Source organism: Erpetoichthys calabaricus, chromosome 2, assembly GCF_900747795.2.
Source record: "Erpetoichthys calabaricus chromosome 2, fErpCal1.3, whole genome shotgun sequence".
Taxonomy (NCBI): Eukaryota; Metazoa; Chordata; class Cladistia; order Polypteriformes; family Polypteridae; genus Erpetoichthys; species Erpetoichthys calabaricus.
In genome coordinates this window covers 340511605-340526054 of record NC_041395.2, presented here as the reverse complement: position 1 = coordinate 340526054, position 14450 = coordinate 340511605, and the positions used below count along the sequence as shown (strand labels likewise).

Here is a 14450-nt window from a genome sequence, read left to right as displayed (position 1 = left end):
CCTCCACAAACGTCCTGTCCTCTGATTCATCTCCATTATTAATGCAGCCTATGGTAGAGGAGTCTTCTGAAAGTTTCTGTAGATGGCAAGTGCTGGTATTGTACTGGAAGTCTGTTGTGTTGAGGGGTGAGCAGGAAAGGGGACAGGACAGTTCCACTGTGGTGGTCCACCATTACACACCACCATTTTGGACACACACTCTCTCAACCTCACAATTTGCTGTCTATTGGTCAGGTAGTCCATGATCGTGGAGATTGTGGAGGCATCAATATTCAAAGCCTTGAGCTATTTTCTCCAGTTGGTGAAGCAGAATGGTGTTTAAAGTATTGGAAAATTCAAGGAACATTATTTGAGTTTTCCTGTTCCTTTAAACCCCTCTACCACTTCTAGGGCCTCATGTGTAAAATTTGCTTACACGTGTAAATGTTCGTAAGACATTTCTTAAAGAAAAATATGGATTTATAAAACAAGAACTTGGCATAAAAACTGGCTCAATGTTAAGGCAAATTTTGACCATCCATAAGTGTAGCCATTTTAGTGACTACAGGCGGCAGGATAATGTAGTGAACAGAAAATCTTGTTTCATTGTGCATTTTAATGACGCGTTACTCACATTCCAATTTTCTTGAACTAATGATTGAACTAATTATATCAAAGGAAATTGACATGTCCTCTCAACAGGACTGTTTTCAATGCTGGTACTACGCCTAATGCATGTGCTTAATCTTAATGGCCTTAGGGTGTACCCCATCTATTTTGTGTATAAAGAGTGTGTGCTGTGCACTGTATGACATAACAGGTGTGGAAATGCGGCCCCCCGTACACAGCAGACATGACACCAAATGTCCAACGCACACACGTTTATTGCCTTCTCTTCCCTTTACACGACACAATGCTCTATGTTGTGTCAGCCCAACTCAGTCTTTTCATTTCTCTCCCTTCAGTTTCTCTTCTACTCCCCTCCTTACAAACTCTGTCTCCTTCCTCCCGACTCCAGCTCGCTTGCTGGAGTGAGGCAGCCTCTTTTATATCACACCCGGAAGTGCTCCAGGTGCTCCTCAATCAAGTTCCAGCAGCACTTCCAGGTGTGGCGGAAGTACTGCATTGGAATCTGGTTCCTCTTCTGGCAGCACATCTGGATGTGGCGGAAGTACTGTAGACCTCAGCTCCGGAACTGTCCATGTGCCCCCTGGTGGTGGCCATGGGTCCAGGCAGGGTTGAGCTGTTAAGCTCCAGTCCCGTGGCCCCAATGTAAACTAGCGGGGCTGCCCTCTCGTGTCCCGGGGGAGGCACTGCTGGTGATATGTCCACCCCCCCAGTCTTCTCCTCAAAAGGTCGTCCTGGCCGGGCAAAGTCCTTGGCCGTCTATCACACAGACAATGGAAGCGTTAGCCCTTTTGGAGGGTATCACCATTCGCGGGCTACACAAGGAGCGAATTTTCAGGGCTCACAATGATTTTTTTTTTGGCTCATTTTAGTTACTAGCTTAAAAGCCAATGTAGACTTCCTGGAACCATCCTCTTGGAGCCGTGTGCTGGATTGGAGTCTACATTTCAGAGACCATCTTGCAGAAATCACAAGATCCCTGGTTGGGTTACATGTTTTAAATAATCGGAGGGTACTTGGTGTATTTTTTAGAATGAATTGGTTAACCGGTCAGGAATTTTGCAGTCAACTCTGAGCCATGTCATGCCATCTGTTTAGGATTGTATCAATATGATGCGTCTCTAATACACATTGTTTCCTTATGGTCATGGTGAGCAGGCCTGAGATCAAAAGGCAATTTGTAGTCATTATTGATTTTCATAATTTAGTTGACAAAACTGACTGGATTCATGTTGCGATAAAGATGCCATTGTAGAATCAACTGGCTTTTGTAAACAGAAAATCACTCAGTTCATATACAACAAATATGTGATGCATCAGATTTCAATATTTTTCACAGTTGAATATTAAAAAAAAAAAATTGAGCAAGTTCCTCTCCATTTCATTCATTAATAGGTGTAATTATCCCAGCAACATTGTTACAAGAGTATTCTTCTTCATTTATGGTTATGTCCTATACTGTTAGATCTGAAATACTAAACTTTTTCGCTTCTTTTTCAAATATGGGGCAACTGATTCTCATGTTGAATTCTGACCTTCCAGGTGTGTTCAGGATGACACAACAATCATCTTCCCCAGCAACCAGACAGAGTTCAGATTTGGAATGGCGGCCTTCACTTTTATCGGGGATTACAGCCAGGTTAGTGATGAGCAGACACAACTGAGTATCCAGTTGAAACGTGACCACTTATACTCATTGCAAATTGATTATATATAGGATTGTTCTTCCATTTTAAGGTGTACATGACCTGTACAGTCATTCTGTGTACTGCTGGAAGTCCTGGATCCCGATGCTCTCAGGGCTGTGTTAACAGCACATCTACTGCGTCCAGGTACAGGAGATCATTAGCTTCAGAAAGTCAGGAGCACTTCATCTCTCAGGGACCACTCTACCTTGGAAGAAAAAATCAGTACAACAATGGTGAGTCTGAATTTCCTGATCCTTGCTAGTCCAATTCCCACCCAAACAGTGCAAGCAATTATGATAACACGTGCAAATGATCAATTAATTACTAGCTAAAAATGAAAAACATATCACATCAACACAAAGTGCAAATTAAAGCCATGCAACTCGGTTAACACACACAAAACACAACAAAAAAACAAACCTGAGCACTAAAGTCACAAGTGACATGGGTTTTGGTGCCACCTGGAGGAATTAAAATGGAAGCACGTGGACAGGAGAAGAGCATTTAGAAATAAGAGGTATCTGCAGTAGGAGACTTAGGCTGCTGAGGTGAAAACAAAGGGGCGTCTACAGTGGTGTTGGTGACAGAAAGAAAATCTCTATGAAAGGTTAGAGGAGAGAGACATTGAAGACTGATGTTTAATTTTTTGGAGGTGTTTCTTAAACCTTGTCATGGCCCTGTTAGACCTTGCAGCTCTTTCTTTGAACAGAAACATTAAAACATTAGAACAATTGAGACGAGAACAGGCCATTCAGCCCAACAAAGCTTACCAGTCCTATCCATTTAACTCCTCCAAAATAATATCAGGTTGAGTTTTGACGGACCCTAAAGTCCTTCTGTCTACCACACTATTTGGTCACTTATTCCATGTGTCTGTGGTTCTCTATGTAAAGACAAACTTCCTAATGTTTGGGCGAAATTTACCCTTAACAAGCTTCTAACTGTGTCCCCGTGTTCTTAATGAACTCATTTTAAAGTCACCGTTGTGATCCACTGGACTAATTCCCGTCATACTTTTAAACACTTCAGTCAGGTTTCCTCTTCATCTTCTTTTGCTTAAACTGTAAAGGCTCAGCTCTTTTAATCTTTCCTCATAACTCATCCCCTGTAGCCCTGAATCAGCCTAGTCGCCTTCTCTGAACTTTTTCTAGGGCTGCTATGTCTTTTTTGTAGCCTGGAGACCAAAACGGCACCCAGGACTCCAGATAAGGCCTCACCAGTGTTTTATGCCTCTTTTAAGATTTATTCATTTATTTATGTTGTCTTTTTGCACAAATAAATCTGCTAATTACATGTGATCTTCTTAAGTCTCTCTCTCTTATTACCAATCCACTGGTCATCTGTTCCAGTACTTGATGTCTGTGCCTTAGCACTAATGCCATGACACATGTCATCACAATGGTTGATTGTAGATTGACCTTCTTTGAGAGTATGCATTGGCTCTGCAATGTTCTGCTGTCCTCTTCAGGGTTTCTTTGTGCTAATTTTCTACAACTGGACTCTGACAATCTTAATAATTGGCCCACTGTATAAAGCAGTTCATGTGAAATAGTCCTTTGGGTGTTTAGAAGCTAAAGTTAAATCAATGTCCAGGAGCGTAGTGGTGCCCTTTGTCTCTAATTTTAATTTTGAACCTTACATGGTACAGTACTGTTTTTACAAGTTAAAAAATATTGCCAAGGTCAGGGTTTCATTATAATTTGAAAACACTGAAAGGATTATTCATGCTTTTACCACATCTCATCTTGATTATTGTAATGTTGTGTTTTCTACGTTGAGCTGTTCTTCTCTTGCTCGACTCCAAAAGCAGTGCAGTATGCTGTAGCTGGACTTCTCACTAGGTGCCAATCTCATCTTCATATTTCTCCAATTTTAGCATCACTTCACTGGCTTACAATTAAATACTGAATTATCTTAAAACTAGACATTAAGCCCGTTACAATAACGGGCGCTTGAACAGTAGTGCATAAACATTAGTAGGCACATCTGTATTAAATGGCAAGGGACCGTGACCTCATTCTGTTTCTTGTCTTAATGTTTTTTTGTCAAAAATATTTTTGCAAGAAGCCTAAAGTAAAATAAAAATAAAATAGAAATGTATATGACAATACAGTAAGTATAATTAATATTACATTTATCCTCTCCTCTGTGGCTGCTGATTGATGTGTTGTGTCTGTTTGAAGATCTCCTATCCTGTCTCTCTTTATTTTAGCTTGCTGTGGCATCTCTCCAGCAAGTACTGTGCAGTTCCCCAGCAAGTATTTTAATCTGTGCTGGCATGCAGCTGATTATTGTATGTGTGGCGTCTCCCCAGCAATGGATTTTATGTGCGCAAAAATAAATCTACTTTTAAAAGTCATCCTATTGTAATATCATGAAAATTCGTATATTTAGGAAAACCCCTTCAACGACTGACACTTTACACTTTACCGGGCCAAGCTTCTTAATCGCAAATCTGACATCCTCAGAGTGAACACCCGCACAACAACAAACACTAATCCCACCTCTTTGAGGAAGCTGGTCTCCGAGTCTCAGTATCCGATTGGATTTTTTGTGCCTTATGTTTTAGGTGTAACCTCATTTACCGAAATCCGATTGGATCGGCCGCACGATATTATATAGGTCCCGCCCTCTCTGTCTTGTGTGACGCGTCAGGCGGCCTTTGAAGCATCTGCTAGAGGCTGGTGACTCTGCCACTCATTCCGCCCTTCCCTGTACTTCCGCCTTGTCCGTAATATGCGTTTAACTTTCTGTCACAACAGTGAGCAATCGGCAGATTCTCCCAAGCAACTGATGTAATGTCTGGCGTGCAGTTGATAATCGTGGCTGTGGCGTCTCTCCAGCAAGTACTGTGGAGTTCCCCAGCAAGTATTTTAATCTGTGCTGGCGTGCAGCTGATTATTGTATGTGTGGCGTCTTCCCAGCAACGGATTTCGCACGGCCGCGAGTACCCAGTCAGCACTCTCCCCAGCAATGATGTGTTTTATTAAACAGTGCCCCGCGCAGGCGCACTTCACCAGAAGACACACACACACGGACACATGGACGCACACAGGGATTTTATTAAAGAGGATTTTATGGATTACTTTTTAGGCTTTGCATCGTTTTGCTCCCAATTATGTTACGGTTGTCAGACTAAGGCCTACTTACTGTTCCAAAATCTAAACTGCAGACTAAAGGTGACAAAGCTTTTTCTGTGATGGCCCTTAGACTTTGGAACTGCTTACTGTCAGTTGATCCTTTCCCAGCTAGCATAGGGCTCAAGGCAGGAGCAAACCCTGGACAGGGTGCCACTCCATCGCAAGGTGAACATACACATATCCGCAACAACAACAACATTTATTTATATAGCACATTTTCATACAAACAATGTAGCTCAAAGTGCTTTATATGATGAAGGAAGAGAAAAAAGACAAAATAATAAGAATTAAAATAAGGAAACACTAATTAGGATAGAATAAAAGTAAGGTCCAATGGCCAGGGAGGATAAAAAAACAAACAAAAAAAAAACTCCAGACGGCGGGAGAAAAAAAAAAATCTGCAGGGGTTCCAGGCCACGAGACCACTGAGCCCCCTTTAGGCATTCTACCTGACATAAATTACCTCACAATCAGTCCTCATTGTATTTAGGGTTCTCATGGAAGAACTTGATGATGATGGTCATGAGGACTTCTGGCCTTTAATCCATCAATGTATGGCCATCATGGTGTTTTGATCAGGTGGTGGTGGCGCAGATCACCACCACAGAAAACTGGAACAAGAACAGAAGAGAAAGCAGGGTTTAGTATGGATTGTGGAGTCACCATAAATAAAAATGATAATTAATTGAATACACAGAGCATCAGGATTAAACTAAGATGAAGCTATGAGAAAGCCATGTTAAAGTAATGTGTATTCAGCAGTTTTTTAAAGTGCTCCACCGTATTAGCCTGGCGAATTTCTATCGGTCAGCTATTCCAGATTTTAAGTGCATAACAGCAGAAGGCCACCTCACCACTTCTTTTAAGTTTAGCTCTTGGAATTCTAAGCAGACACTCATTTGAAGATCTAAGGTTATGATTTTGAAAGTAAGGTGTAAGACATTCCGAAATATAAGATGGAGTGAGATTATTTAAGGCTTTGTAAACCATAAGCAGGATTTTAAAGTCAATTCTAAACGGCACAGGTAACCAGTGTAGTGACGTCAAAACTGGGCGGATGTGCTCGGATTTTCTTTTCGGAGTTAAGATTCTAGCTGCTGCATTCTGCACTCGTGGCAATCGATTGATGTCTTTTTTTGGGTGATCCTGATAGGAGTGCATTACAGTAATCTAGTCAACTGAAAACAAAAGCATGAACTAACTTTTCAGTATCTTGCAATGTTATAAGAGGTCTAACTTTTACTATATTTCTTAAGTGAAAAAATGCTGTCCTAGTAATCTGCTCGCACCTAATCTGCATGTCTCTGGGCAGTGGGGTGATACCAGAGCATTCAGAGGAAAACTGTGGAGACACGGGGAGAACATGCAAACTCCACACAGGATGACCTGCAATGTAAACCTTCGTCCTCCTACTGTGAGGAAGCAGTTCTACCACTGTGCCACAGTGCCACCCATTTGTGATTAGATTTTATTATTTTTAATCATTTTACCAGCTTTTGTCATTTGTTTTTATTTCTACTTATTTCCTTTGCTGGAGTTTTTACTTGTTTTATTTTGTGTTTTCCATGTTCCATGGAAGTGTTTTGTGCCACGTGGCTTGAAAAGTGCTGTATAAATGAAGTTATTATTATTATTATTATGACTCTGAACTCAATGAAGCAAGTTTAAGAATATACACTGTCATTTGTGCGTGTGAACACTAGTACTTCAGAAAACAGCCAGTTTACCTTTTCTATTTCATACTGAACACTTTCAGAAAGCAATTTTAAACACATTAGTCCTACATGTACATACACACTGGGCTCTATCACAGATCTCTTTTCATAACAAATATATGGCACCTTAAATATAACTGCGTATTTAACCAAACCATCCCCACTTGACCTAAAAATGACGTATATCATTTATCTATTTAAATATGTCTTCATTACTTTTCTCTTCCTTTATCTTTCTCTACAGTTTTGATATACAGATGGAATCTGAACACCATGACCACTTGTCATTGCCGTAGCCTACTGCACCTTTATTTATTTAAATATGTCCGTAACAGTTATTTCATTTCAGCAATTAATTCTTCTCTTTCTTTCCTTTTATGTCTTTACAGAGCTCAGTCTGAATCCAAACAGCCTTGTCATTGTGGTGGGCTTCATTGTAGCTGTGGCCGCCATGGCCGGTGTTGTGATTTATAAGATAAAAATGTCAAAGGTGGTCCGATACGAACGTCTTCCTCCTTCAGAGTGCTGAGCATCTTTAGAATGAGTTGTCACCTCGGTGGATTTGGGTGAAAAGAGGAGAAATTACTGGGAGGCCATAACCGCGTTTCCAAAAAATAAATGTTGACCTGATATATGGTGGTGAGAATCAGACTCAAATTGAGGTGGCTTTGAAAAGCCATGGTTACATTACTTTTGATTATTTTTTTGCTTTAAATACTATAGGTGCCCATTCACAGAGAGTAAAATATTGATAGCAAGTGCATCACTTAGAACATTAGAACATTTGAACACTCGAGACGAGAACAGGCCATTCAGCCCAACAAAGCTCGCCAGTCCTATCCACTTATTTCTTCCAAAAAAACATCAAGTCGAGTTTTGAAAGTCCCCAGCGTCTTACTGTCTACCACACTACTTGGTCACTTATTCAAAGTGTCTATCGTTCTTTGTGTAAAGAAAAACTTCCTAATGTTTGTGTGAAATTTACCCTTAAGTTTCCAACTGTGTCCCCATGTTCTTGATGAACTCATCTTAATACATAATTCGCCTGCCACCTCACTCACTCACTCACTCACGTCTGTCCGAAGCCGAATGTGCAGTCGCCTTCTGCGCAGCTGCCCGAAAAACCTTACGAGACCGACATCCAACCCCAACATCGCGGCAGGCGAAGCATTTATGGCCGCAAAAATTCAAAGAGAAAGGTGACTTCAATTAAAGCTGTAGAGGCCTGAAAGGCGATTTTCACTACAGCTTGAGGCCTAATTACGCATTCTGATTCAATTACGCATTCATTCAATACACCTATATCAGGTTTGTGGTGCTTATACTTATTACTATTTCATATTGTACTGGAACATTCATCATTCAATATTATACTATAGGCCTGGAAAATTCATCAACTAACAGTACAAGCCTGTACAGTAATGAGTACAGCGGACTACAATCATTACAAAACAACTTCTTCATTACTTATCATTTCTTCTTCATACACTGCTGATACAAACTCTTGCCCGTGTCATCTTACATTGTCGAAACAGGCTCTTTGTCTAGTTTTAAAATAACAGTCTCAATCCACTGTACTAATTCCCTTCATCGTTTTAAACACTTCAATGTCACCTCTTAATCTTCTTTTGTCTTAAACTGTAAAGGCTCAGCTCTTTTAATCTTTCCTCATAATTCAACCCCTGTAGCCCTGGAATCAGCCTCGTCGCTCTTCTCTAGACACTTCCAAAACTTAATATGTATAATCAATACACTGGTAACTTAAGAAGCGGTAAACTCACTAGTGTCAAGATTCTTTCCTCCCATTATAATGTTTGGTGTTTAAATTGTCTCAAGGCATTAAAAGAAAATAAGAGCAGGTTGTGGTCGGGACAGAAGAAGAGCAAAGAATGCTAACAGATGTGGAGCCAACTGACCCTTTGAGAACTTTTACTTTTCAGTTGCTTTGACTGTGACAGTCCAACCTTAATCCTGCATCTCGGCTATCTGCATTTTCTGAAAAAATATGTAGCTTAAGAAAATGTTTACTGCTCTGAATTAAAATGTGATTAAATATATGTTTTAAAAATGTCTGTTGTTGTAGAGATGCGTGTTCCATGTTCTACTTCATCTATTTAAACACTTCTGCTTTTTTGCATTACTCTCAATTATATGAGAAACAGCAATACAATAAAGGGGGCCCAGAATGTGAAGAGACTAACAGGAAATAATCCCAAAGACTCTTATCTTCTATTTGGGGTCTCATAAAAATATTCACAACCCATTTGAAGCAATTAAAGAAGCAAAAAAAAAATAAAAAATAAAAATCCTCACTGGCTCATACTTGGTAAAGCGCAATCCATGTTCAACATTTTATTGTTTGTTCATTTTCCTTCTTGTCTCTGTGATCAGATTTTTTATCACATTTTTTTAAAAAGTCCTCATTCATAACAATCAATATAAATCAGGTATAGCAAACAAGAGAATTAAAACAAATGCCTCTCCACAACTCTCCCACCCGTACTGCTCTGTAAAAGAGATCTGGGGGACCAAAAATCAGACTGCGGGTTTTCGTTTCAGACACTTTCAACTGTTAACCAATTACTGCTGCTGGAATACACTTTTGCCTAATTTTAATTGTGTCGGTTGCTAGTGTTTTAAAAAATTGCATTTTGTAATTAACTAGCACCTAACTTATGTAAAAAAAATATAAGATGCTAAAAACTGTGTGTCTGTCATGCAATTACTCTTGAACTACTGGGGCTAGAACCTTGATCGAATGGTTATGACGTGATATGTCCTGGAAATTCGAAAATTTTTAGGTAGCGGCAAAATGATTGAGAAACCAAGTGATAACCACAATATTGGCAGAAAGAAAAAGAACAGCAGTGACAGGCAGACGGCAGTTTATGGGACTTGAGGACTCTGAGCAACACTGGCGCACCATAAGGAACAGGCCTTTCTGCTATTCTCTTCCCTGTGCACACCTCTGACTACAAATATCACACTTTTTTGATATATAGTTACACTTACTCAATGGAAAGAGCTTGTGCCTTCCTACTATCACAATTATGCGTCTCAGCTCAGATGGGTACCTGAAAGACCAATGGGTGAAATGAGACCAGGGCCATTTGAACTCATCTTTTTTGGTGCCTTTACATTTTATTTTTTTTTACCCTTTTATGTCTTACCCTTCTTGAGTCTCAGCAATAAAACAAATGGGGCCAGACTAGCTTTGGTCATTTTCAGAAGGCATCCATGTCACCACTGCTTTGCCAATGTGTGCCTACCTATTGTACTGGTATGATTTTGTTATATTCAGTGGATGAGCACACATATTCACCACAACTCAAAGCATCTCACACAGAGGTATTCAGAGTTATCAATTAGATAATAAATTAAGGGGTCAGCTCAGAGATATGCAGGTAGATGAGCCTGTGGTGTCCTAGATGATAGACTCTCTGTCAGGCAGACCACCATCTGTGAGACTCAAGGACTGTAAGCCAAACTGGAGCACCACAAGGAACAGGCCTGCCTGCTTCTGTCTGTACACATTTGACTAGAAATAGAACAGCAGGTCAGGTCCCTTGTAGAAATTCTCAGCTCATTCTGCACTTACGTGATGTATTGTTAAAGGGGGATGAGACAGAGGAGAGGAATCAGGGGAAGAACTTTGAGATTCGTCTGCAACTTAACATCAGCAAAAGCAAGGAACTGGTTAGTGACTTTCACGCCTCTATGTCCTGACACTATTCAGGTAGTGGATATATTGGTGGTCCATTCTTCAGGTATTTGGGGGTCCACATTATTGACAGTTTGGAGTGGTTTCATAACACAAAGGAAACTAGAAAAAAAGGGCAGAGCAGACTTTTCTTCCTTAGGTGACTGAGTTCCTTCAATGTGGGAAGTGACATACTTCACATCTTCTATAACTCTATGATGGCCAGTGTGCTGGGCTGGTAACATCACTTTAAGAGAGGACCACCGAATGAACAAGCTAATTAAAAGGGCAGACTCAGCTACGGGACACACTCTGGACCTCCTGGAGGGAGTAGCAAGGGAGAGAATTAAAACAAAACTGTGTGCCATTATGAACAATGCTCGGCATCCTCTCTGTGACACACCAACACTGAGGACTTTCAGCCAATGAATTCTTCAGCAGAAAGGTGTCATGAAACACAACTTGGGGTCTTTTATACCAACAGCAATATGCTGTATAGCACCTCACTGGGACTGGGATTACCAAGTGAGAACTTTTCTTCCCTTTTCATTTTCTTCCTTTATAATTTTAATAATAATTTTTTGCATTTATATAGCGCTTTTCTCACTACTCAAAGCGCTCAGCAATTGCAGGTTAAGGGCCTTGCTTAAGGGCCCAACAGAGCAGAGTCCTTATTGGCATTTACGGGATTCGAACCGGCAACCTTCCGATTGCCAGTGCAGATCCCTATCCTCAGAGTCATTTATAGTCATTCTGGTGTGTGTTCAGACCAGAATGTGCGTGTTCATTTTTTATTTATCTACTTATTTATGTATTCATTTATATAAAGAGCTTCTATAAAATCAAATTAAGCCATATTTCCCCTAGGAACAAATAAAGTTCTATCTATCTATTATTATATAGTGCCTTTCATATCTATCCACTTATTATATAGTGCCTTTCTTATCTATCTATCAGCATTTGCTGAGCATGAGGCACATCGCCAGTAGCAATTAAATGATGAGGAATGAGAAGGAATAAGAAGACAAGATGCTGAAACACACTTGGTGAGTTTACATGTACACACAGAACCAGGATAAGGTAAGTAACCTGGTTAATGCAGAATCCTGGTTTCTTAAAAACCTCAGTTTACATGCACAAGTACCCTTCTGGAGTTCTCCTTAGGCAAAACTCACCAACGTTATTAAACTGTGCAAAACAACAGTTGAAATTTTCACTGTGAGGTTTTGAAAGGTCCCACATTAGTACTTTTCATTATTCACGTTTCGCTATTTTCACTTTTTATATTCTCTTTGAACAAGCTATTTTGATACATCAGATTTGAAGTGATACAAAGAAGCCCTCTTCTGTTAGGGCTTCATCACAGTTAGTGAACTGAGGATATGTAATGGGCTAGAATTCAGTGTTTTAAAGATTTCCTGGAAAATTCTGCAATAGGTTATTCATGGCTCTCTACAGGACATAAATGTTTACCTGTCTTACAAAAGAGTCACCTGCTTTTAGTAATCAGACTACTTTTATTAGTATTTCATCCACCTACCATATAATGATCTGCCCGTTTCCTTTGAAAATTAACGAGTTCTGGGGACTTTGGTTTCTAATCAGGTATTTCTTGATAGCTGACAACAATACTATTGTTGAACCAAAGTAAATGTGTTTACACTATTGTTCCGCTAAGGAAATTGGCTTGCGCCATTGTTTAACTGATCGTCATGTTGATCCATGCAGACATTGAAGCATTTATATATTTGTGGTTAAATGAGAATAAAGTAGAACAGAAAGTATCGTCTGCGACTCGTGACTGTCACCTGCTACTTTTATGCTTTTTCACCATATCGCTGTGGCTACACCATGTAGCAACAGTGGCTTCTACCTGGCCCAGGTTCCCCTAGGCCTGAGTCCGGTAACAGATCCACTAGGGCAAGTAAGGAGATAAGGGTTTTTGGTGCAAAAAGTGTTATGTTTTATTTCAAACATTAAAGTTCACAAAGTGCAGTGATAAATTAATGATATATAATTAAATATAGTCAGAAAAAAAAGTATAGTGGGATGCATAATATACCGTTAAAACTAAGAATGACCAGAATCCTAACTCCTCCCACTAGGGCAACACAAATCACAGGACTCATTCTATAAATGAGTGGAATGTCTCGGTACCTGGATGTGCCACTTTGAGCCACTGCTCTACTCCCAGGCTAATCTCCTGCATATGGAAAAGTCATCTTGGATAAAGAAGCATTGGATTCATAAGATGGAGGATTCTCTCGTCAGATTGGATGGCCAGCACAGACTCCACTGTATACATCTGTTTATGTTTAGTCAGTTTCTACCTTCTTCTTTGTATTTTAATCTGTATTTTTATGTCTACAAATTCTGTATTTAGTAATTATTATAATCTATACTTGATTTTTAACTGAAAATTGTTCACATTGTTGTAATTGTACTGTATAAATGAGGCCATGTCAAATCTATTGCCTCACTTCAGCAAAAACATAAAAAACTTCAAAATTGCTACATTTACTATCATCGTTCTCTTCCCAAGCAATCCTCACATCATCCATTTGACTGAGCTCCCTCTCTCCATGCACCCTCATTCTTTCATCTATTCTTTTCTTCAATAATCACGCATGCATGCAGGCAACCTTCCCACCAACAGCTGCCATTATCAGTCTCCCCATTGCCGCACCTCCATTCTAGAGCGCCTAAGTTTGGTTTACACTTGCCGCGTTCGCACTGGGCGCGAGGACTGACATCAGATCGGAAGACACGCCTCCGCGTGTGGCCTGCCATGCACTTTTTACGTTGTGCGCCGTGTGTGGAAATTTTTCTAGGTACGCAGCACAACGCAGTGCAGCGCGATGTGCCGACTGTGTTTCTAAAATGGTGAATTTCAGAGAGAGGCTGATCACGTGGGAGCTGAATGATGAACGAAGGGCTGAATATGAGGCCACAGGTCATCATAACACAAGGAAGACATGAAAAAATATCTGAAATGCATCAGCTCATCACATAGGTCCCCATACAATGAGGATATTATACTCACACCTTCATTCATTGCTTTTGGTCAATATGACTAGCGATTCACCTTCTCCTTCTCTTCCTCTTAAAGCCAGTAATAGCAGGCACAACTTCTTTCATAAGCAGAGTCTCGCATACATTTCCTGTGATATTGTTCTGCAACACTTTCACTTGTAGCAGTGCTACTAGTAGTTAAAACTGCATCTCCCAGCAGTCCCTGCAGGGGATATTGGGGTCAAAGGTGGTCAGAGGGTTTAAAAGGAGGGCAGGTGTCCAAAAGGAGAAAAAGTGTGTTTTTTTTTGTTTTTTTTTTGTTGTTGAATTTTGTGTTTCGTTTACCTGTTGGACTGCCTTCTGTCATTTAAGCCATATGTAGTCGCTGTGTCCTGGATTGTATTCGTTGTTGGGGTCTAGATCATCTATCTACCTGTGTGCTGAGGACTGATTGTGGATTCACGGTTTTCCCACAAGTAAAGGAGCGCTCCTGAACCATCTATCCATTTTCGCCCTTACAGTGTCTACCGGTAGGACTGTTTTTTCATTCCCTTACAACATACAGATCTCTGGACTTACTCACGTCATC

General features: G+C 40.2%; 1 protein-coding gene across 1 annotated transcript in view; it reads left to right on the top strand.

Moving 5' to 3' along the window:
• The window catches only part of LOC114645649 (ZP domain-containing protein-like), a 36327-nt gene extending 28481 nt beyond the window's left edge, over positions 1-7846 (top strand). The window contains exons 7-9 of the mRNA XM_051923455.1: positions 2149-2245; positions 2344-2527; positions 7539-7846. Of these exons, the coding sequence (XP_051779415.1) occupies positions 2149-2245; positions 2344-2527; positions 7539-7678 (421 nt within the window). The 3' untranslated portion in view covers positions 7679-7846. The remainder of the gene's footprint in view (positions 1-2148; positions 2246-2343; positions 2528-7538) is intronic.
• The last annotated feature ends 6604 nt before the right edge of the window (positions 7847-14450 follow it).